The sequence below is a fragment of the Anolis sagrei genome, chromosome 5 (genome assembly GCF_037176765.1).
Source record: "Anolis sagrei isolate rAnoSag1 chromosome 5, rAnoSag1.mat, whole genome shotgun sequence".
NCBI lineage: Eukaryota > Metazoa > Chordata > Lepidosauria > Squamata > Dactyloidae > Anolis > Anolis sagrei.
Genome location: NC_090025.1, coordinates 124,438,816 through 124,464,027, shown reverse-complemented (window position 1 = coordinate 124,464,027; position 25,212 = coordinate 124,438,816). Strand labels below are relative to the sequence as shown.

Genomic DNA, 25,212 nt, shown 5'->3' with positions numbered 1-25,212 from the left:
TATCATTCGAAAGCTGACTAGCACAACTTGGGGATCACAGCCAAATACAGTGAAGACATCTGCCCTTGCACTTTGCTACTCTGCTGCTGAGTATACATGCCCAGCATGGAATACATCTCACCATGTTAAAACAGTGGCTGTGGCTCTTAATAAGACATACCGCATTATCACAGGATGTCTACGCCCCACACCACTGGAGAAATTATACTGTTTAGCTGGTATCGCACTACCTGAAAAGTAGCAGCCAGTAATGAGAGGACCAAGGCATTGACATCTCCAGCCCATCCTTTGTTTGGATATCAGCCAGTAAGCCAATGCCTTAAATCAAGAAATAGCTTTCTAAGATCTACAGAGCTATCCACAGGAACACATCAGCAAGCAAGAGTCCAAAAGTGGCAGGTTAAAAGCCAGAACCTCAATCAGTGGCTGATATCAAATGAGAAACTCCCTCCTGGGCACACAGAAGCCTGGATGACTTGGGAGGTGCTGAACAGACTGTGTTATAGTTTTAATGAATGTATATGTTTTTATGGCTGCAAACCGGGCTGAGTCCCTCAACGAGGTTGAGAAGCTCGGTATACAAAACTGTGAAATAAATAAATAAATAAATTGTATCGTGAGATGCAGAGCTAACCTTAAGAAATGGGGCTACAAAGTGGAGTCCGTGACATGTGAGTGTGGAGAAGAGCAAACCATAGACTACTTACTAGAATGCAATCTGAGCCCTGCCACATGCACAATGGAGGACCTTCTTACGACGGCACCAGAGGCACTCCAAGTGGCCAGCTTCTGATCAAAGGAAATTTAGTATAATCCCAAGGTTTTTACTTTGTGTGTGTTTTTAATAAATTATAATTTTAATCTCAATTCACTTCTGACACAATAAATAAAAATCACAAGAAACGACTATACAAATTATAAAACAGTACACAGGGACAGTATTGAGAGAATATTTATTTGCTTTCAGTGCTAGTTTCAATAAATATTGGTGTCATATTTATGTCTGAGGTAAAAGAAATTAAACATACTTAAGAACGTAGACCCATAGATCTGTGCAGTGTTGTTTTTTTCCACCATGCAGAAATGTTTTGTCATTTCAAGAGAAATTCTTGCTTTTTATTTGATATTACTAAAACTGAAAACAGAACAAAACCCTCTTTTCAAGGGAAATTTGTCAAGAACAGTTATTGCATGCTGTTTTCAGTGGGCCCTTTGAAAGCTACAGTAGATCTAGGAAACTCACGCATTAAGTGTTACAGGAAGAAACCAGTTGTGAGGATGTACTTTAGGGCCAAGCAAGGTAAACAGTGTTATGAAAATGACAGCACATATTGCACATTCATTATCCTCATACTATATGCCCTGGAATAGCTAATAAGCATGGTGTTTTACCTTTAAACATGCATCCCGTTGGCTTTCAATGAGGTTACACCTGGGTTTAAAGCTAGTCAAGGACTTAAGAGCTTTGCTACATCAGGCTTTTCCACAGTACTAGTTGACCACAGATGAACACTGAATGGGAAATGACTCAGCTTTAGCATCTCCACACTGATCAGAAGTGTCTGGAGATTTGGCACTGAGACCCTGCCTCAGAACTGGGTTTGCATCTCTTCATCAATCAGTTGCATGGACATTTCCCCTAAATGAAAAATCCCATAAATATTATACTGTACAGGTTTAGAATTCTGCATTCTGATGTCATGATTATTAGCAGCCTGAGAAAATCCGCAGCATAATTCTACATACTACTTTAAATTTGATCCAGATTTAACCCTATTATAGGGCATCCTGCTCTGGATATCCTATATGCTTGTGTTGACCTTTGTGATAAAGGAGAGGTCTACTGAGGGGAATGTCCAAACACATTGAAATTACTCTTACCAGAAGAACCAAATTATTAGAAGGGATGGAAGAATAAAGAAAAGCTAAAGCAGTGGTTCTCAACCTGGGGTCCCCAGATGTTTTTGGCCTATAACTCCCAGAAATTGCTGATTCAGAAAATTGCATTAGATAGACCACATCAGCTCTAGTTTCTGATACAGAACATATGCCATCCTGTAGTTGCCATCTGCTCGCCCACAAAAAAAAATCATATTTAGTAACCTAGAGCTGATGTGGTAGTAGTAATCTTTTGTGGATAGTCAGCCTCTCCCCTCCTGACACCCCTGTTGCCTCAGCACTCACTATAAGAGGGTTTTGTGAGACCGGTCACTCTCATTGCCAAGTAATTTCGAGACAACAGTGTAGTAATGGTGAGTCCACAGACCATATTTTTGTTCTTGCAGACCACTGGTGGTGCATGGACCACAGGTTGGGAACCACTGGTTTAAAGCAAGATTTAGAAAGAGGTTTACCATTGCCTTTCTCTACCACCGAGAAAGTATGACCTGCCAAGGATCATCCAGTGGGTTTCCACATAGGCGCACCTCAATATTTTTAATTGATATTTTAAAGGGGTAATTGCCATTTTAGGCTGCTGTACTGCTTCCTTCTTCTAAAAATTGGTTTGTGAGCTTCTCACAAGGGGGCTGTTCTAGTTTCTGTGCTGTTACGTTTGCTCATATTTGCATTTTTGTCCACATTTATACCTCAGAACTAGTGGTTATATGTCAATATTCACTTCAGCTATGTAAAAATGGAATAGTCATGGAATCTGTTGATATTTCTGAAGTCATATTCCAATGTGCAGAAACACCTCGTAGTATAGAAATACTCAATCTGTCCACCTGTCTATCCATCCTGCATTTCAGACAGTAGGCAAGAATTACCATGTTTGAAAAGCATCCCTGCTTGGGGAACGGCAGCATGTAAGACAAGGGTAATATTATGCAAGTTTTTATATGTATTTTTAAAGTATGGGCATAATTTCAACATGTGATCCCTATGCGTCAAGTGATGCAGTTATTGGTAGTGTGTCAAAAGCTGTATGCAGAGGCCTCCTCCAAAATGCTCTACTATTGTTGTAGGCAACTGGTATGACACAGAGAATGAAAAAAATCATGGAATCTCTGCAGAGAAGAACCTTTTGTGGGAATGGAATTACAATTAGCTCACCTGCCATTTTATATCCCTCACAATGTTCCTGACCTTGTATTGTTACGGGGAATAATGGGCAAGAAATGAGAGATGTCACAGATCAATAGTGCTGTATATTTTAAGAAAATTGTGTGTAGTGTACTGCTTGTGGAAAAGAAGGATGAGAAAAATATTCAATGCATTTTCTCAAAAAATATTCCCTTTTCCAGAATCATGTGTTGTATCCACATCTAGCCCTTGATCAGAAGCAAATATTGCAATGCAAGTACAAGCTGGAAGAATCAAAAGTGTTTGATCAGTGGTAAACTGTAGTGTAGATAAATCCTTAAAAAAAAAAAAACAAATCAAGGAATAATGCTCTGTAAATCCACGTCATTGGGTCAACTAGCTCACATTGGGTATTTTAGCAGCACTGAAATATTCTTCACATCAGTAAATCATCTTCGGAAGTTTCTAGTCTGATTTGCAGACTTCGCCCTGACAAAAATAAATAGTTATAGGATCACCACCCCATCTCTACTACTCTGCTAAAAAATAACTTCATATTCAATAAAACTCTCCTGTTCACAATAAAATAGATATTAAAAAAATAAACTCTTCATTTTCATTATCTGTCACAGCACATATAAACATATTAAAGGGCAGGGTGTAGCTCTTGAGTTCCTCATCTGTAAGTGCAGCAGTCTGACAGATTTCAACTATTGGTATGTATGCTGGTGAGGGTCAGTTGACCCTTAAAATCAGCTGGCAAGCCCAATACCTGTGAACCAACACAAGCTTAACATGGAAACTATGACCTAAGATTTCATCCCACAAGGGGGAGGGATGTGGGGGTTCTTCTAAGTGTGACTTTCAATGGCCTTCAGTTTCCAAAGGAAATGGAGAATTTAACAACAGTTCCCATTCCACATTAAAATCTAACGTCCCCATTCCACCTTAAATACTGAGTTTCAGCCATTTCTATGTGCATGGAGAGCAGTGAAGTTGATTCTTTCCTGGTTTCACAAGTCTCCTTTTCTATACCCTTCAAACACGAAATCAACCAGAAGCAGTCCTGCATCATTTGACAGGCTCCATGGGACTCCACCTTTAAAGTGAATAGAAGTGATAAGATGACTCTCCCTACTTCTCTCCAGCCCCTTGTGGGGTGAGGTTGCTACCAACCCCAGATAGAAAAGGCCTATTGAATCCATGACATTTATGTAAGTGCTGACGTAACATTTCCAATGGATTCAATGAGTAGACTTTAGCTGGGACCAACAATTGGATTTAAGTCTTTACTGTTCTCTTTTTTGAAACCCCAATCTTTTTAAAACTTTAGAAACAAAACACAATTTTATGCTTTCTTGAAAATGAAAGAATAAATATTGTACATGTTAATGTGCTTCAATACTTGATATAGTGAGCTGGACCACCAAGGCTAGAAGTGCTTTGTTTAAGAAACACTGTGTGACATGCACTTAAACGCTTTAGATATTTGGATAGTTGGAGTAATCCACACTGAATTCATGAAGCTACAGCTAAATGTCTTTGTGCTTTGTTTCTTGGTAACTCCAAGCATAGAATAATTTGGCTGGCATTCTTATTGTTATCATTATATTCTGCAAGCTATTGATAGCAGACATGACACTACCCTGAACAACCGATTTGGAGTATTAGTGAAACCTATGGACTGTGTTTCAGCACTCCAGGCTCATGCAGTGTGTGGCATTTCTGGGGCAGCATGGTTCACATTACAGTGGTACTAGGTGGTGAGGTATCAGGCTCAAGCTTTGATCAGCATCAGCTTGTGGCCATCAATACTCTATAGAGTTCACTATTGCCAGTGGTTCATCGAAGGTTGCCAACATGATTTGCTTTGTGGAAGGTATAGAGATGATATCCCCTGCTTCGGTTGGTGAGTGAATTGCATTGTCTAACGAATCAGCTATAAGGTCCGACTCCTCTTCTTCGTGGTCTTCATACAGAGTATTGATATGCAGAAGAGGGTGCGTTGGGTTACAGTTCAGGGTGGGCATTGGCTCAGCCTTGCTGACCTGGGGCAAAATGACCTTTGCTGTAACACCAGCAGTTGCTATATGGTTGTGTTTACAGGTGAGGAAAGCCGCAGCAGCAGGCACAGTTCTGCATGTTTCATGTGAGTAAAGGGTATCTTTGCCAGGAATGGAAGAGTCTGAAAGAGAAACAAAATGCATGATGAATTCTCACCACTCTGTCCACTTCTTATGTTGCCATGAAATCAATTCTGGCCTTAACATTTCATGTTTCTCGTTTCTCACAGTTGGTTGAGGAGTCACTCTTCTGTGTGCCTTGATGCACAACCACAGTTTAATAACTATGGGTTGCTTTAGGATCTTCCCATATGCATACTTCACTGGGCTAGCAGATACATTTGCCTCCAAAAGTCTTACTGCTCTTAAAGTGGTCTCTGATACCAACCAGCCATTACAGGCACAATCATCTCTCTATATTGATGGATTCTGTATCCATGGATTCATCCATCCATGATTTGAAAATATTCCAAAAACATACCTTAATTTTGCTATTTCATATAAGAGACACAGTCTACTATGCCATTGTATTTGGTGGGACGTGAACATCCATGGATTTTGGTATCCACAGAGTCTCCTGAGACAAAACACCAGCAAATGCCAAGGTACCCATGACCAGAGGGAATCTTTCTTCTAGGCCAATGGTTCTCAACCTGTGGGTCCCCAGGTGTTTTGGCTCCTAGAAATCCCAGCTAGTTTACCAGCTATTAGGATATCTGGGAGTTGAAGGCCAAAACATCTGGGGACCCACAGGTTGAGAACCACTGTCCTAGACAGAAGGGGAAAAATAGAAGGGGAACTCTACTTTCAATTTTCTTACTAAATAGATAAGACATGCCCCAGTCATTTGCCTTCCTCTTTCTTTCTAGCACTGGCTGCTCTTGGCTGTAGTTGGAAGAAAGAATAGCAACAAAAAAACAACTAGCCTCAGAGCGAAGAGGGAAGAAAAATCATGGGATTAGTCTCTTACTCATTCCTTATTATAAGAAAGAAAAAAAAGGCTGGCATAGTGGTGCCCCTATGGTGATAGAGGTTGTCCCAAGGCAGGGGTGGTGGTGGTTCCCAAGTTTGGCTCTAAAGTCTTTGTAAAAACTAGGGCCTTTTCACATTACAAATTTATAGCACCAAGATTCTACTTCAACTGCCATGGCTGAATAATCAAATCTTGGGGTTTGTAGTTTGATGAGACACTCAAGTTCTCTGGCTGAGAATTCTGAATACTCCACTCTTAAACTATATGTCCCAGGATGGCAAAGGATAGAGCCATGGCAGTTAAAGTAGGATCATGCAATCAAAGCATGGGGAAACATTGCCTCTCCAAATGTTTTGGATTATAGCATCCATAACTCCTTATCATTGGCTATACTGACTGTGCTGAATGGCAATTGTACGGGGGAAAAATCTGGAGGCCCATGACTCCCTACTTCTGATTTAGGGTCATATCAATAGTATAGCATTCAACTGCTTTAACTATTCATTTTCAGTGGATCAGCAATATTCCTGAATTTCAAGAATTTTCTGGTGGAAGCCATAACAGATTGGTATAAATCTTATTGTTTCTCTTCTATATATACCTGTAAATGATAGCCAATTATTAATTAAAGTGTTTTTGATCTTTTTTTAATGACAAGGAAGGCTCTATATGGCTATTTTGGATGAGTGCTTTTTAATGCCCTAGCACTAAGTGCAGTTCTAGACAGCGATAAAGTCTGTGCCAACCTAGGCTTTAAAAACCCAGGTCGGGCCACACTGTAGTCCGCACACCAGCCTAGAAAATGAAAGCTTTTGAGTCTGGGTGTCTAGATGCCCTCCCAGAACCTTCTGGGAGGACAGTGAGACATTTAGACCTCCTCCCCAAATCTCCCCAAAATCCTTTAAAAATAAAAGAACACACTCGACTGCCATTAGCGTGGTGCTGGAGGTCTCCTGGCAAGATTGCCCTATGTTCCAGGAGGGTTCCGGCACCAAGCTAATGGTGGCCAGGAAAGTACTTTAATTTTTAAAGGGTTTTCTGGGGGGGGGGGGGGTTGGGAGCGGGGGCTCTCTCGGGTTTCTTGGGCTCTAGGAAGAGAAGAAACCCAAGACAGATATGTAGATGGGCACTGGAAGTCACACAGCGTGATCTCCAGTCCCATCTATACAGCCCCCCACACCTGGAAAGACACAGGTCTTTCCAGCAGACAAATTACCTCTGTACAAAGCAGGGTTTTACTGCTCTGTGCCGAATGTAGTCACTTTTCCATAAAACATCATTTGGACACCCGAGGGGAAAACGCAGGAGGGCACAAACTATAGGTGCTATCTGGATGCACACTTAGTTTAAAATGCAATCTGATTTACTTACAAATTATATGAGCAATAAAAACTTCAAACTCAGAGATCAATTTTTGCCTCTTTTCCCCCCCATAAGACTCCACCCGACATAGTTACATATCAATGTGATATTGTACTGTATTTATTCTGGCTCTACTCAGAATCTGAGCTTCTTGCCCTTTGAAATGAAGTAAATATCTGAAGTATAGCAGATATTTGTGATTCTAGACTGAGTCACCTGAGGGTGTAAATTGGCCTTAGGGACTAGTTTTTCCTCTGGAAACACAAGTTACAATATACATATAATTTTTTGTTGCCATTCACATACCTTGTGTGAGTGGCAAGTCTCAAGCTTACATTTGATTATTCTTTGCAAATCCAATCTACAAAACCCTGTTGATTAGTCTCAGACCTGATTTATACGTACCCCTGTGGTGAGGTTGCCACTTTTGTGTGGTCAGAATCCCATGACGCAGCAGTAACATCTTCCCATGCTACCTCCGCCAGTCTGACACACATGGTCTCCAATATAGAAGCTACTGCTGTGGTGTGAGATTCCAACCAGGTGGAAACAGCAACCAGTGACATCTGAGTAATTGCAGGAAAAACTCCAACGTGAGTAGAAATTTTGAAATCTACTGTTTGCATTTGACTTCAACGCAATAGAAAGAGTAGTAGAAATATCACTGTACCTTTGAGAGAGGAGGTGACGTGCACTATGACTTTCTCTTCTTGGCTTAGAAATCCACTCCCTTGGCTTTTGGATGTTGCCATAGAGGTAATCGGTTGAATCTCCGGCTTGGGTTTCTTGTTACTAAGGATATATGGGTGAACATCTAACGAAAAGTGCCGGGTGTGCTTTTTCTCACCACTTGTGCTGGAGAGGGTGCTGGATACAGTTTTTTGGGACAAAGATGTCTGAGGGTTTTTTGAGTTGGACTCAAGCAAAGGAGCAACCAGACTGTCTGTTGCGGTTTTCCGACGGACTGGTTTGGGCTTCTCAGACTTGTTGTTCTCAACTTTCATAATCGTTAACTGCTCTTTAAATGGTTGTGGAAGAGGATTTGTACTTGGTATCCATTTCATTTTCTTCCGAGGCCGCTTAATGACCAGGTGCTCATTAGGGTCGATGTCTGTGGGATCAATGCTGGGATCTATGGTTTGTATCCCAGAATCGCGTACAGTTGGGGTGACATCGTGATTGGATTGGGCTAATGCTGCAAGCAGCTGGCGCACCACATTGTCATACATCAGATCACTTTCATTGGTAATGAAATCCAAGCGGTTCAGTGACTTGATGTGGTCTCGATTTTCATTGCAAAACATCGCTAGGATATTGATGTCACAGAACTGAGACTTCTGCCACTGCTTTTTAGTCTTTATGCCCACCTTGTTCAGTTTGTCAAAGATGAAATTGGATTTGCGGACGATGAAAAGATGGATTAGATTGATGAGAATAATCAAGTTCATGAAGGAGAGGAGGACAATGTCTACACCAGCAATGATCCGTTGTAGTTGAACAGATGGCAGTTTGCAGTTCACCCGGATGAGTAATTTGGAATGGCTTGTTTTGTCGGGAGGTTGTCCGAGAGCACAAGTAAACTCGTTTTGTTTCTGGGTAGCATAGTACGTGGACAAATAAGTGATTGGGATGATGCTCAGGAAGATGATGAACAAGTGCCTCACAAGATAAAGTTTGGCTAAGAAGTTACTGCGCCCTCTCCGTTCCAAGTATTTTTCAAACAGATTTTGCTCCGGGCTCTTTTCTTTCTCAGCGTTCTCAATGATCTCTCGTTTCTCTCGCTCTGTAATCCCAGGGCCCTTGGATTGGATTTGTTTTTCAATTTTGGGTGCACGGCCTTCAGCAGCTCGGTGGTAGCAGTTATCTATCTCCTGGAGCAAAAAGTTAAGTTCAGACGTCAGTCTGGTGGAGGCCAGGAATTCCCAGCCAAGTGCTGGAATGTACATAATGCCAGCGAAAGCCAGCAAGGCATATGGAAGGAACTTATGCTCAAACAAGGAGGGCCAATGGCTGGCATTGACTCCTGGCAAGGCATCTCTTAGTTCTGTCCAACAGTATCCTCGGGCATACAAGGCTTGGTCACGCGTGAAGTTGTGGGGTGTGTAACAGTATATGGGCTCCTCTGTATAACAGAGAGAAAAGTCACTGCTGTACAATTTAACCTACAAAAGGAGCTCTGCAAAATAAATATTTCATAAACTATATCAATTTCTCACCTATTACATGTTTAAAATAACATCAAGTACACAGAGATGTATCATTCCCAAAGGGTTAAATATATCCTCTTCCCAAATTATGATACAAAGCACAGGGAAATCTTATTACCTTAAAAATGTGATGATTAAGTTGAAGTAAGACTATAGTGTAAGTACTTACACAAATTCTCTTGACTTTTGTTACCCACGCAAATCATAATACATTCTGGAAAGCAAATGAAGAAGATACCACTTCTGCATACCAAATGAAGGCTCGTGTCTCTTGACATATCAAACTATGCTATGTATCTCTGTCCTCACAACTGCTCAGATTATAATTAAAAAATAATGGCAATTTTAAAAAGCTTGTGGCCATTTTTTTTTAGCTACATTGCTTCACTTGCTTCAAGTCTGAAGCAAGGCAAAATACACTTGGGGCAGTTTCTCTCTTACTGTATCACCGAATAATCTAGGGAGGTAAACTCAGTTCCTCATAGTTCCAAAACTAACAGAATCTTTGAGATCATAGCAACAATAATTGATTTTGTGTTATTGAAGGCTTTCATGGCTGGAATCATTGAATTGCTGTGAGTTCTCCAGGGCTGTATGGCCATGTTGCAGAAGCATTCTCTCCTGATGTTTCGCCCACCTCTATGGCAGGCATCCTCAGAGGTTGTAAGGTCTGCTGGAAACTAAGCAAGTGGGGTTTATATATCTGCAGAATGTCCAGGATGGGACATTCCACAGATATATAAACCCCACTTGCCTAATTGCCACCCTGGATATCCCACAGGTATATAAACCTCACTTGCCTAGCGGCCACCCTGGACATTCCACAGATATATAAACCCCACTTGCCTAGTTGCCACCCTGGACATTTCACAGATATATAAACCCCACTTGCCTAATTGCCACCCTGGATATCCCACAGGTATATAAACCCCACTTGCCTAATTGCCACCCTGGACATTCCACAGATATATAAACCCCACTTGCCTAGTTGCCACCCTGGATATCCCACAGATATATAAACCCCATTTGCCTAGTTGCTACCCTGGACATTTCACAGATATATAAACCCCACTTGCCTAATTGCCACCCTGGATATCCCACAGGTATATAAACCCCACTTGCCTAGCTGCCACCCTGGAAATTCCACAGATATATAAACCCCACTTGCCTAGTTGCCACCCCGGACATCTCACAGATATATAAACCCCACTTGCCTAGTTGCCACCCTGGACATCCCACAGATATATAAACCCCACTTGCCTAGTTGCCACCCTGGACATCCCACAGATATATAAACCCCACTTGCCTAGTTGCCACCCTGGACATCCCACAGATATATAAACCCCACTTGCCTAGTTGCCACCCTGGATATCCCACAGATATATAAACCCCATTTGCCTAGTTGCTACCCTGGACATTTCACAGATATATAAACCCCACTTGCCTAATTGCCACCCTGGATATCCCACAGGTATATAAACCCCACTTGCCTAGCTGCCACCCTGGAAATTCCACAGATATATAAACCCCACTTGCCTAGTTGCCACCCCGGACATCTCACAGATATATAAACCCCACTTGCCTAGTTGCCACCCTGGACATCCCACAGATATATAAACCCCACTTGCCTAATTGCCACCCTGGACATCCCACAGATATATAAACCCCACTTGCCTAGTTGCCACCCTGGACATCCCACAGATTTATTTATTTATTTATTTATTTATTTATTTATTTACTTACCTTACTTATATACCGCTGTTCTCAGCCCGAAGGCGACTCACAGTGGTTCACAACAAATACGAACAGCAAAAATTCAGTGCTACAGTATAAAGACAGTTAACAACCTAACACATTACACAATTAATAAACAGTTACTACAATACCCATTCACTGTCGTCTCGTCATCAAAAACATGTTCCAGATTCGTCATCCATTGTTCCATTCCAGTGTTCATTAACCAATCATTGCACTAATTATTCGAACGCCTGCTCAAACAGCCAGGTCTTCACTTTTCTGCGGAATACCATCAGAGATGGTGCTAGTCTAATGTCCGTAGGAAGGGCGTTCCACAGCCGAGGAGCCATCACCAAGATATAAAACCCCATTTACCTAGTTGCCACTCTGGACATTCCACAGATATATAAACCCCACTTGCCTAGTTTCCAACAGACCTCACAACCTCTGAGATGCCTGCCATAAGTATGGGAAAATGTCAGGAGAGAATCCTTCTGGAACATAGCCATATAGCCCGGAAAACTCATAGAAACCCAGTAATTGATTTTAATCTATTTAGTTGTCTTTTATCCTGCCCTTCCTTACAAATGTCCAGGGCATCTCTAATAGACTTGGAGGCTCTAAACTGAGTAACATTTGCAAGTCCCACATCTGCTTTGCTGTGCCAGATTCTTCTAATTGCAATTAATTCTGCTACTTGTAATGAATCAGGGAAAGATAGTTTACAATTACCCGACAACTGGGACTGTAGCAGCTGTTTTTAAAACCAGCTCCAAAGAAGGTTAGGTTCAAACACAGCAGACAGATGCATTCTAACCATTACATAGAAGTGACAACTTTCCTCACAGCATGTTGCAACAATAATCCATCACGCCACATCAGATTTAAGTCATATTTCAATTCTAATTGGCCTGGCAGTGGCTAGACTAGGCTCTAAATCATAACTCAGTGCAATTGCTGCGGTGCTGGCTGCTACAGAATACCAGGCTGGCAGGTGAAAACTGATGCGATTCCTTCATGCTCTATCTGTGTCACAAAAATGGCTGCAGGCTAGGAAATCCACATAACTGACTGCTAGTAATGCTTTCTTGCAACTTGAACCCTAAGCTTTTAGTTGTAAAACACTATGGTGAGAAGCAAAGCAAACTGGTTTTGCACAATTCTATCAGCATCATCCTGACATGAAATATATCTCCTAGGAACAGATGAAAGCAATCAGTTGAGCACCATGTTTATCTTCTTGGAACCATATTAAAGTATAGATTTAAGAAAGTACTGTAGAATCCCTGTATTGGTAAGGGATATGTTGTAGGATTTCCTATGAATATGCAAGGCTGTGAGTATTGAGCATACCACAGAGTTGTGGCAAAGGACCTATGAAATGCCTAGAACGGACAGCTCTCTAAGCATCACTAGGTCCTTCAGCATAGCTCCATGGTGAATCTCTTGCAGAAGCATATTATAGAATCATCTTGGGGACCTAGAAAATCTTTGAGGACATATTTTGGATATGAAACCATGGATCCTGGTCCTGCAGATACAAAAGTTGTACTATAATAATACACTTAGCACATCATGTATAATCATGTAAGGGAAGAAGTCAATAAGGGTCCAAGCACCTTCTTCTCCTCTGCCAGTATGATCTCTAGGGCCCCTTCCTACACAGCTGAATAAAATCTCACATTATCTGCTTTGAACTGGAATATATGGCAGTGTGGACTCAGATAACCCAGTTTAAAGCAGATATTGTTAGATTTTCTCCCTTGATATTATGGGTTACATGGCTGTATGGAAGGGCCATAGATAAGAAGTTCCCACTTCCATTGCAGATTAACCAGATTAATGCTATAATTAAACCATACACTGTGGTTAACCAGTAATTATTATTAGTGAAAACAAAATTTGACCTGCACATATCCATAATGATGATTAGTAGAAACAAGTTTGAAACTGGCTTGTTTATATTAATTCTCATTATGCATTAGTTAAAAACTGGATAACTTTCTGTGGTTCATCTTTATAGCATTCCTAACACTACAATGTGATTAAATATTGTGTGAGAATTCAGAAAAAGACTGTTGAGCAGTGAAGAGAAGAATGACTAAAAGTATTTAGGCACACACACACAAACTCACACACATGATCAGAGAATTTTGGCTCTACCAAAATACAATTATTTCTAAGTACACAGAGACCCCTTCCACGGTTGTATAAAATGATTTGCTTTGAACTGGATTATATGGCAGTGTGGACTCAGTTAACCCAGTTCAAAGCAGATACTGTGGGTTATCTGCCTTGATATTCTGGGTTATATGGCTGTGTAGTGGGTCCAGAAAGACATATATAAAAATATCATATATATCATATTTCACTGATTCTAAGGTGCACTTTTCCCCATTTAAAGAGCTTCAAAAAAAGAGATGTGCTTTAGATTTACAGAGTATTTTTTTTCTTTCAAAACTGTGTTACCTCTGGGTCCTTCCACACAGCCATATAACTCAGAATATCAAGGCAGAAAATCCCACAATATCTGCTTTGAACTGGGTTATCTGAGTCCACACTTAGATACAGTGTTCCCTTGCTACTTCGCGGTTCGCTTTTAGCGGACCCGCTGTTTCGTGGGTTTTTGAAAATATTAATAACAAATATAAAATATGAAATATTTATGTCCAGTGGAGGCCAGGGACCCCGGAAGTGCGGCGGCACAGAGGCGAAGACCTGCCTCCCTGGCCTGCTGCTGCCTGCGTGGCTCCAGAGGCTCTGCAGGGGTCTGCAGAGGCCAGGGAGGCAGGCAGGTAGTCTTGGGATGGACCGGGAGGCGGGTAGGGAAGTGTGGGTAAGAAAATAATCTATAAAGTAATGTATAAATATTAATATTAATATGGCGTCCCTACTTCGCGGATTTTCACTTATTGCGGGTGGTCCTGGAACGGAACCCCTGCAGTAAGTGAGGGAACACTGTAATGTGGGATTTTTTGCCTTGATATTCTGGGATATAGGGCTGTGTGGAGGCACCCTGAGTCCACACTACCATATATTCCAGTTCAAAGCAGATAATGTGAGATTTTATTCAGCTGTGTGGAAGAGGCCTTAGTCTTCAGCATATTCTATGGCATTAGGCAATACTGAATGGCTGGAACTCTGACCACGACAACAACAGACCTCCGAATGGGGTGAAAAAAAAAAGCTCCTACGAGTTCAGCTGAAAAAGAGAGGTATTGTATATGAGTAACAAGCCTGACACATGACAAAAGACTGTCGTTTTCAATCCAACCAAAGCTTGCTGTGCACACAAAACCAGCTGGAACAAATGAGAACTCTACAGGAACACACACCTGTTCAGTGTGGCATAATATTACAGCAGTGTGGACAGAAAGCAGTTCTTTGACACAAGGACCCAGCTTATGAATAAAAATACAACACAATAAGTGCATTATTTGATTGCTCTTTTTATTGAATAAAAAGCAGGCATCCCATTGTTCCTGTGAACAGGTCTAAAAAGAATAAATACATTAATATAGCCATGGATCCTCTTCTTTCTGGAAAATAAATTATAAATGCGTCTAGTTAGTTTAAACAGCTCTTACATTTGTTTCCCACAATATAACCATAGCAGCTCCACCCACCTTTTCTGAGAAATTCTTAACATATAAAAAAGCATTATTAAAAGATGTGTTACCAGGAGCCTGAAAAAAAATCTGTCAATTTTCTTTTTACTGTAGTTCTTAGAATCCTACCAAAATTCTGGTCTCAATTTTTATATCGGTTGTGCAACCTTTTCTCCTTTCATTGAAACTTATATTTATATTGAAGTGCCTCTTTTCTAATTTAAATATTTGTTTGCATTTTCCTTATGCATAACTTATCCTTGTTGGATAAAAGATGTTTGTGCACGTTTTTCATGCATGCAAACTTTATCTATACATATAAAAGTAAAAGTCTATCTATCTGTCTGTTGGTACCACAAAGGCTGTTGGTAGGTGAAGGGCTGGTCCTCTGTGATGTCACTCGATGTGATGTCACTGGATGTGATGTCACTGGATGTGATGTCACTGGATTGGACCTTTGTGATATCACTGGCTTGGGTGCTTATAGGTGATGGATTGGATATGAAGTTAGGTCTTCTATGATGTCACTGAGAAAGAAGGAAGCAGAGTAGCGAACACTACAGTGTATGAGGGAAAAGGATGGCAGCAAGGATGTGGGAAGTAAAAGGAGAGGAGAAAAGGATAAGGGGTGGTAGCACAACTGGTTAATCAGTTGCAATAAATCACTGCCTACTGAAAGGCGGCAATTTTGAAGCCCGAGTCAGGGTTGAATGCCTGACTGTTAATAACTGTTTTTTTTTTTAAAAAAAATAGCTGTTAAAAATGCCCAGCTCACTGTCGACTTAAGCAGTTTGGAAACAGCTGTGAGTAGAGAAATTAGGGACCACATAAAGCGGGGAGGCTAATTTATGACACCATAAGAGTAAACCACAGACCACCTATTACACTGCAACTTGAGCCCTGCCATATGCACAATGGATGACCCCCTTACAGCGACACCTGAGGCACTTCAAGTGGCCAGCTTCTGGTCAAAGGACATTTAGCATAATGCCATGTGTTTAACTTTGTGTTCTTAAATACATTATAACTGTACCCTCAATTTGCTTCTGACACGACAAATAAAATAACCCAAAAAGGACCCTTTACTGGTAAGAAGGGGTTTTCCCTTCTCATAGCTAACTACAGGTCTCCTATTTCCATGTTCATGGAAGCCACTTCCTCTGAAAATATTAAATATTAAAGAATTCACTGTTTAGTTTTCTTATTTCAGCTAGGGACACATGCACTTTCTTCAAACATGAGAAAACCCCATTGGGATATTACTGTTGCAATATAACTGCAGTGAAGGCACTGAAATGGAATAGTGCTTGAATTCCATGTCTTCGGTGTCTGAGCAAGCTTTACAAAATCTTGACACACACACACACAAACGCAGGGAAGATGCCAAATTATCAGCCTTAAAATGGTTTATTATTGCACTTAGTACTTACTATACTACCTGAATAAAATATAGTTGTATTACTATTTTAATAAAGAAGTAAAATCATTATAGCTGTGAGTGAACTCTCTTTGTCTCCTGACAACCAATATTTTTAGACCCAATCCATTGCTGGCTGGATCCTGGGTTGCTTTGGGACCCATTTAGAGTGGTATAAATGAACCTTCAGCTCTTAATGGAACAAGTGATTCTCCAGGATGCATTGGGAATATGGTATGGCACTTGGATGACTTGCTTGAGTAATTTGGGTAATTTCTTGCATTGTAACTGTCTGAGGGATTCCGTGAGTTGGAGCTCTACAAAGTCACTTGTCCAAGCACTTGCTTTGCTGCACCTCATCTTGCCTATTCTACTGTTTCATTCTCTTACAGGTTATGTCAAATAAGCACCAGAGAAAGTAAGAGATTTGTTAATATGAAATGTACAGCCAGGGGGTAGCCTATGGCATTAATTATCCCATGTGACTCTTGTCTTCTTACATAGTGGGAGACTTATTCTGATGTGGGCTTCTAGGTATCAAATTAGAATAGGTAATGGTAAAGTTTTTCCCCTGACGTTAAGTCCAGTCGTGTTCGACTCTGGGGTGTGGTGCTCATCTCCATTTCTAAGCCAAAGAGCCGGCGTTGTCCATAGACACCTCCAAGGTCATGTAGCTGGCATGCTGGTCTCTTCCGCCGGGAAGTAGCAGCCAATAGTGAAAGGACCAAGGCAGAGACATCTCCAGCTCATCCCCTGTTTGGGTATCAGCCAGCATGCCAACGACTTAAATCTAGAAATAGTTTTCTAAGATCTACAGAGACACTCGCTGGAACACCCCAGCAAGCGAGAGTCCAAAGTGGCAGGCTCAAACCCAGAACCTCAATCAATGGCTGATACCAAATGAGATACTCCCCCCTGGGCACACAGAAAACTGGCCGACTTGGAAGGCGTTGAACAGACTGCACTCTGGCACCACGAGACGCTGAGCCAATCTTAAGAAATGGGGCTACAAAGTGGAATCCACGACATGCAAGTGCGGAGAAGAGCAAACCACTGACCACCTGCTGCAATGCAACCTGAGCCCTGCTACATGCACAATGGAGGACCTTCTTGCAGCAACACCAGAAGCACTCCAAGTGGCCAGCTACTGGTCAAAGGACATTTAATCAACTACCAAACTCACAAATTTTGTAACTTGCTTGTTTTCTTTGTTTCTGTTAGAAATGTAATATAATTTCACTGGTTGTTCTGACACGACAAATAAATGTAGCTGGCATGACTGCATAGAACGCTGTTACCTTCCAGAGCGGTACCTATTGATCTACTCACATTTGCATGTTTTTGAACTGCTAGGTTGGCAGAAGCTGGGGCTGACAGTGGAAGCTCATGACACTCCCCGGATTTGAACCTGTGACCTTTCGGTCAACAAGCTCAGCAGCTCAATGCTTTAATCCACTGCGCCACCGGGGGCTCCTCCAAATTAGAATATGGGACTGGATTTCTTCGATCCCACAATAACACCATATTATATGCTCTATTGCCCTCTGGCAACTGTTTAAAGCAAAAACAAAGGTGTCTGTAGGAGCAGCTGTCAAATAAAATGCTCATTAGCACCCCATGGCTGGAATCCAAAGAGATACGCTCAAGGATTTGGGCCATGTTCAGTGGGAGTTTGGTTATCCAGCCAAGGCCCCATGCCGCTCTTTCAGAATAATTTCCTTTGGAAGGCCCACTCAATTTCAAACATAGCTTTTTATGAAAGCCTCTGATCACTAAAAATCTCCAGGTGAAAAAGCAGGAATTCTTACACAGTTTCTTTCTTTCACAGTTTATATTATACAACCTGAAAATGCATGCATCATATTTAAATAGTCTTTGCAGCAGAAATGGCAAACGACTTGTAGAAAAATCAATTTCCACTCATTTTATGGTTACATTTAAAGAAAATGAAATAAAAGAATCCAGTATCCTATTCCAGTTAACTGAATGTTTTTCCTGGTCTTTTCTGGCCAGGGGAAAAAAAAAAACACTTCCTGGCTCTTTAAAAATATAGCAGTTCTACATATTCTGACATTAATTTTAGAAAGTATCAGAGATCTGGCTCTCATTGGGTATGGCAGATATCTAGCTTTAACTTGCTTTGATTACCTTTACCAATAAGTCTCATCTAATCAGAAAATTGTTATTTGGAACTTTCCTGACACTTTGCATGCTACAGAATAAATCCATAAATTGTGCAGACATGATTACATATCTGAGAGCAAAACAAATGAATAGATGCATACAAAACGTCAGGAGAGAATGCCTCTACACCAGGGGTCCTCAAACTAAGGCCCGGGGGCCGGATGCGGCCCTCCAAGGTCATTTACCCAGCCCTCGCTCAGTCAACCTAAGTCTGAAACTACTTGAAAGCGCACGACAACAATAACAATAACAACAACAACGTCTCATCAGTCGAAAGCAGGCCCACACTTCCCATTGAAATACTAATAAGTTTACATTTGTTAAATTGTTCTTCATTTTAATTATTGTATTGTTTTTAAGTGGATTTTGCACTACAAATAGGATATGTGCAGTGTGCAGAGGAATTCATTCATGTTTTTTTCAAATTATAATCTGGCCCTCCAACAGTTTGAGGGACTGTGACCTGGCCCTCTGTTTAAAAAGTTTGAGGACCCCTGCTCTAGACCATGGCCATATAGCCCGAAAAAACCTACAACAACCCAAATGAATTGTTTTCTCCAAATTTTCCTCAAGAGAATTTGCTAGCAGAAGTGTGACAGAAGGCTGAACTAGGGAACTGCTAAGAGACATAGAAATACAAGGTTCATGAGCTTGCCTCGGTAGGCTGAAGCTATTTCAAACACACACAATGAGAGTGCAAATGCCAAAGCTTACATATTCAATTAAACTGCCTGGCTTGTCTGCCTTCTTGGAAGAAAAAAAGAAAAAAAAGCAAAAGCAACCATCGCAGAAACCTTAGGGGACATTTGGTGAAGAGAAAATATTATGTTAGAATACAAATACAATACACTAGTTACTTGGGCAATCTTTGCTGGGAGTCAACTATAATATTATCATTTTTGACATATACAACCCAATATTATATAAGCTGACATTTTCCAGGATCTATCCTTAAGCTTCTTAAAGCCCATCCTCAGAATGCAGTAATTCCAAATTAAGTACCAATGGAGGATGTAATAATGACCTCTTCTTTCATTCCGATGTATGAGCTGTGGCAAAATGAAACCCTGCCTTTAATTCATGATGAATCATCCTTCTGGTGAGTGCTGTCCTTCCAGAGAAACAATTATGTTCAGATGGCCCAAGCAAGCCAAACAGAGAAGAGACAACTAATCTCTTTCTGAAATGGACTGACTATGAAAGGACTCACATGTTCCCTAAATGCTGTTGTCCTGACTCTTCATTCCATACCAAAGAAACACTTAGCCTACGATCAAATAAATGCTTAGCTTGAGTTCAGTGGGACTCAATTATGAATCAACTTGTATAGGATAGCACTGCTAAAGTGTTCATTATTTGTATACCAATTAATTTGGGAGCAAACAGTAAATGTGAACTGGGATAATGAAGCAAGACAAACCTCCTAATCTGAAAAACTAGTGCATCATATACAATTTTGGGATATGTTTGAAGAGATATTGTGCTGGGAAGTTCCAATGGGTTTTGCCTTGGCCCTGTGTGGCTTGAACAAGAGTATCCTAGATGTCAGTGATTGGGTATGGGAGGGTGTCATCAGTAGCCATGGAAGTTTACTTGCTGTTTTTTTTCCTTCTCATAGGAAATTCCAGATAATCTTCCAAGGAACCTCAGTGTCCCCTCTAACCAGGGCTTCGAAAACATAACTGTGTGGGATTATAACTCCCAAAACCCCCTGGTTAGAACCTAGAGACAGAATGTTGTTCATAGCAATATTATAATGTGGGATCTACAATCTGGGAGACTTTTCTCTTTGAATCCAACATACTCCAAGAATATAGTTTTAGTTATATACTGAAAAATGTACCCCTTTTCCAAGCTTTTAGCAATATAAAATGGCAAAATCAAGATTTGCTTTTTGAATTTTTTTAAAAAATATGTTCAAGTTGAGGGTTGTTGAATCTGTAGATGCAGAATGTGGATACAAAGGGATGACTATAATATTACTTCGTCTTCACAACCTTTTTCTACTGTCTGACCACAATTACCAGTTTTTCAAAAAATTAGAGAAAATAGATCCAGTATGCCTCACAAGGAAAACAGATGTGGAATTTCACCAAGAATGAAAAAGGAAATGAAACAGAAAAGATAACAACTAGAGTGCAGATGGAAAACTCAACTTTGTTGTGACAAGACATGTATAGAGAGCACCTCTGCTCCTTTAAGGTAGCAGTATGTGCAGCTAAGAAAGTTTTGTTCTCTGCATGCATTGCATCTGTGGATTCACATCCAGCTGAGCTGTTCAGAGTGGTGAGGGGTTTAATTCAGGCACCCTATCCCCTGAACCCATTATTAGAATCTTCAGTAGTTCACTGTCAAGCCTTTAACAATCATTTCACAGGTAAAATTTCTTGCATAAAAGATGACTTATATGCGGTCATTGAAGCAGAAGCCAACAATGAGGTGTCCAGCAACTCTGTGTGTGGGATTACACTAGACCAGTTTCAATTGTTGAGTACTGTTGATGTAGACAAGCTGCTGGGGCAAGGAAGGAAGACAATCTGCTTTCTTGATCCCTGTTCCTCTCAACCAGGGAGAAGATGCAGTTAGATTTCAAATACAACACATTATCAGTACATCTCTCAGGGAGAGGGATTTTCCATCCTGTTTAAAAGAAGTAATAGTTAAACCACTGCAGGTTCCAGATGATGGTGCTACTTCTCAAAAAAAGGAGCTGTTAAATGATGTCCCAGAAGGTGGCATTCGATCCCCAATGCTTTTTAATATTTACATAAAAACGCTAGTAGAGCTCAAGCAGAGATGTGGGGTGGGATGTTATCAGTATGTTGATGACACACAAATATATTTTTCATGCCTTCAGAAACAGCCTCAGCTAAGGATATCATGTTTCCTCAGAATTAATGCCTTGAAGAGATAATGGGATGGATGAGTAAAATCAAACTGAAAATAAATCCAGACAAAATAGAGATGATTGCCATCAAGGGTCCTAATCTAGGGGTGGAGGTGTGTCAGCCAGTTCTGTATGGGTTATGTTTCCCTTGAAAGAATGCATTTGCAGCTTGAGAGTGCTCCTCGATCCCTCTCTCCAAATTTCAGCCCAGGTAGATGCGATGGTTGAGAACGTTTATTACCACCTTCAGCTGATATGCCAACTGTGCCCCTTCCTAGATTTGGAGGACCTAAAGATGGTAGTGCATGTGCTGGTAACCTCAAGGTCAGACTTCTGCAATGCACTTAACATTGTGCTACTTTTGTACCAAGTTTAGAAACTCCAGTTTGTTTAAAATCTGGCAGCTAGATTAGTTACAAGAACATTCAAGAGTGAGCATATTACACTTATACAAAAGTCACTCCACTGGCTACTAATTAGTATCTGGACAAAGGATAAAGTGTTGGTTTTTACCTTTAAAGCACTATATTGTTTGAGACCACACTACCTAAAGGATAATCCCATACAATCTGTCCTGGACACTGAGATCCTCTGGGGAATGACTTCTCCAACCAGCGAGAACCTAACTAGCAGCCACCATCCATATTACCTTTTTGCTGGCTGTGGAACAACCTACTGGAAGAGATCCGACAGATAAATGAGCTGTCAGAATTTAAAATACATCTGAAGACCTATCTCTTCCGACAGGCCTATCCAGATAGTTTTAATCATGAATTTTAAACATGTGTCTTGTGTTCACTATATTTGTATCTTTGTTTTGTATATTTTAATATCCGTATTTGTAGAAATACATTCTAATATGTGTACTTTATATAATACGTACAATGATTATATTTATATGTTGTAACCTTCCTCGAGCAATGAGGAAAACTGATTAAGAAATAAAATTACCTGTTATTTACTCAATGCTAATGCTCCATCAAATCTAATGCGCACCTCAATTTCAAAACTTTGAAACCCAAAAAAGTATTTACCACATTATGTGAATCTAATGTGCATCCTAATTTTGGGAACGTAATTTAGTCAAAAAAGGAGAGAATTCAATTCGAGGAAGTACAGTATTATTATTAAGAACGCGAGGACAGTGTGAGCTGGAGAATCGTCTTCAAGATGTCAAATCCCTCTTTTGAACCAACAGCTTTCTGCTCCAAAATCCATTACAGAGAAGGTAAATGATGATGCTTAGAAACAACTAACTTGCTCAAAAAACCAAAACCAAACAAAAGACTGAAGTGGAATGTGAGCTTGAAATGCTCGTCACACCCCACAAGAAAATACAAATTTCACAGATGGCAAATTGATGATGCTGAGAGAACACCCACACCAGTAACAACCCCAGGCAAATCAGGCACCATCCCGCATCAAACCAACCAAGCAGCTTACTCTCTGTCTCACACACCATACTGAAAGAACAACCAGGCAAAATACGCACATACTGAATAGACAAAAACTTCCAATTATATTTTCCAATGTCTCTGTGTTCCATTTCTGGAAATAAATGTAGCACAGAAAGGCAATTACTGGAGAGGTGAGCAATGTAGCAATGGAACCCTATGTGTATACCCTAAAGACTTCCTGACACCTCATCCATTAAAAGAAATCTATCCAAAAACGAATGGGATATACCTATGGGCACTACAATACAGACCTATGACAGGCAATGATGATCTTAAATGCAAACACTGCAGTTACACCGATCTCTGGTTCGGGTTTTGCAAGCTAATTTTGAAAACAGATTGTGTCATTTTCATTATAGAGATACTCTGGAGGTTTGTGTGCAAGCATAGGGTCAGTCAGAGAAGTGATGCCTGCTGCATACATTTGCACAAAAGCTGCAATTTTGCCAAACCTCTGGGGTAACTGCCTGCTAATTAGCATTGCTAGTCTGAACCATTTTCCACACACAGATTATATTTGATGGATGAGAGTACTGGTTTCCAGTCACACACCCACACTCATAAGTCTGCTAATAACATTTTTTTTAAAAAAAATAAACGAACAGAAAATTCTTTGTTTCAGGACCATATATGTAGAAATACTAGAAAATCGTTTTGCATGTTATTAGGATAGCTTATGCTGATTTCAGGAGGTGTATCCTTTCAAGTTATTTCACATTATTTCAAACTCAGAAGCTTGGCTTTCATTACCTAATGGGTCTCACATGTTGCCTTTTGCTACGCTGCTTCTCCCACCCACAGCAATAATACACCAAGGACTTATTTAATGTGGACAATTTAATGGCATAATTGAAATCTCAAATGATTTTTCTAGATAGGTAGGCTTCAATAAGTAACATGATTCATATTCTAAAGGGCTCTGTGAGGGATATTTTGTGCAATGAAGCTGAAAATACAATGCTTTTAAATGCCTTAGAACAGATTCACTTAACATCGGTAGCTATTGTCACAAAGAATATTTGGCCATCCCTGACCCAAAACAAGACACCCACAAAAAAACTCAGCTCTGAAAAAAGAAGAAGAACGAATCCACAAATACAACTGTATTTTGGCTTATTTGGCCTTTTAAAAAAGGACCTTAATATCAATGTAAAGCACTATAACATAAAAGGGACTGAGATATTTGCTATAGATACAATTGCTTCTTTGTCAGAAAGTCAACAGGAGATCAGAATGCTTAGCATTTGTTTAGTGCTTCAGGCGCATGATATTATTTGTTGTTCTGATCCTTATAGAAGTTCTGTGAGGAAATTCTATATTATTATCATCCCCATATTGCATAAAGAAGGAGATTGGCTTGCCTAAGATCATCCTGTGAGTTCACAGCAAAGGGTTGCATTAAATTAGCACTGAGCTTAAAATACACCCATTCTGATGACATTATAAATATGTATATATTTAAGGCACCACAAGATGCTTCCTTGTCTTTTCTGCGATAGATCAAAGTGACCTGGAAATAGTCACTTAAATAAAAAAGGCTATTATATTCCATTTTACTGGTCATGCACAATTCTAAAAGAAAACTATAAGGATGTTGCGGTGTTGGGTTGCTGTGAGTTTTCCAGGCTGTATGGCCATGTTCCAGAAGCATTCTCTCCTGATGTTTTGCTCACATGTATGGCAGGCATCCTCAGAGATTGTGAGGTCTGTTGGAAATTAGGAAAAGTGGGTTTATATATCTGTGGAATGTCCAGAGTGGGAGAAAGAACTTTTGTCTGCTTGAGGCAAGTGTGAATGTAGCAATTGGCCACCTTGATGAGCACTGAATGACCCTGCAGCTTCAAAGACTGCTTGCCTGCTGCCTGGGTGAATCTTTTGTTGAGAGGTGATAGCTGGCCCTGATTGTTTCATGTCAGGAATTCCCCTATTGTTATTTATTGCCCTGATTTTAGAGTATTTTTTTTAAATACTGGTAGCCAGAGTTTGTTCATTCTCATGGTTTCCTCCTTTCTTTTGAAATTGTCCACATGCTTCTGGATTTCCATGGCTTCTCTGTGTAGTCTGTGTAGTGTTGTTTGCATGGTTAAAACCATTTTTGATGAGCTTCTAAGTGACAATAATGTCAGATTCATGTCATTGGGACATGAATCAGCTCTGGGTTTTAGTATGAACTTTATTGCTTCTATTTGTGCTGAACTCTATCATTTAAATAAGTCTAATGATTTGGATAACTCATTTGAAGTTTAGGTTAAAACGTAGAGCAGATTTATTACACCACCTACATGGAAGCTAA

The 25,212-nt window shown here is 40.4% G+C and overlaps 1 protein-coding gene across 2 annotated transcripts in view; it reads right to left on the bottom strand.

Moving 5' to 3' along the window:
* Nucleotides 1–936: 936 nt before the first annotated feature.
* PANX2 (pannexin 2) overlaps nucleotides 937–25,212 on the bottom strand; it is a 36,361-nt gene continuing 12,085 nt past the window's right edge. The window contains exons 3-5 of one of the 2 annotated variants that reach the window (XM_060777789.2): nucleotides 8,093–9,544; nucleotides 7,828–7,988; nucleotides 5,122–5,209 (exon numbers count right to left, since the gene is read on the bottom strand). In XM_060777789.2, coding sequence (XP_060633772.2) covers nucleotides 7,858–7,988; nucleotides 8,093–9,544 — 1,583 coding nt within the window. In that variant the 3' untranslated portion in view covers nucleotides 5,122–5,209; nucleotides 7,828–7,857. Of the gene's footprint in view, nucleotides 5,210–7,827; nucleotides 7,989–8,092; nucleotides 9,545–25,212 lie in introns of both variants that reach the window. The other variant, XM_060777787.2, reaches the window with a different exon arrangement.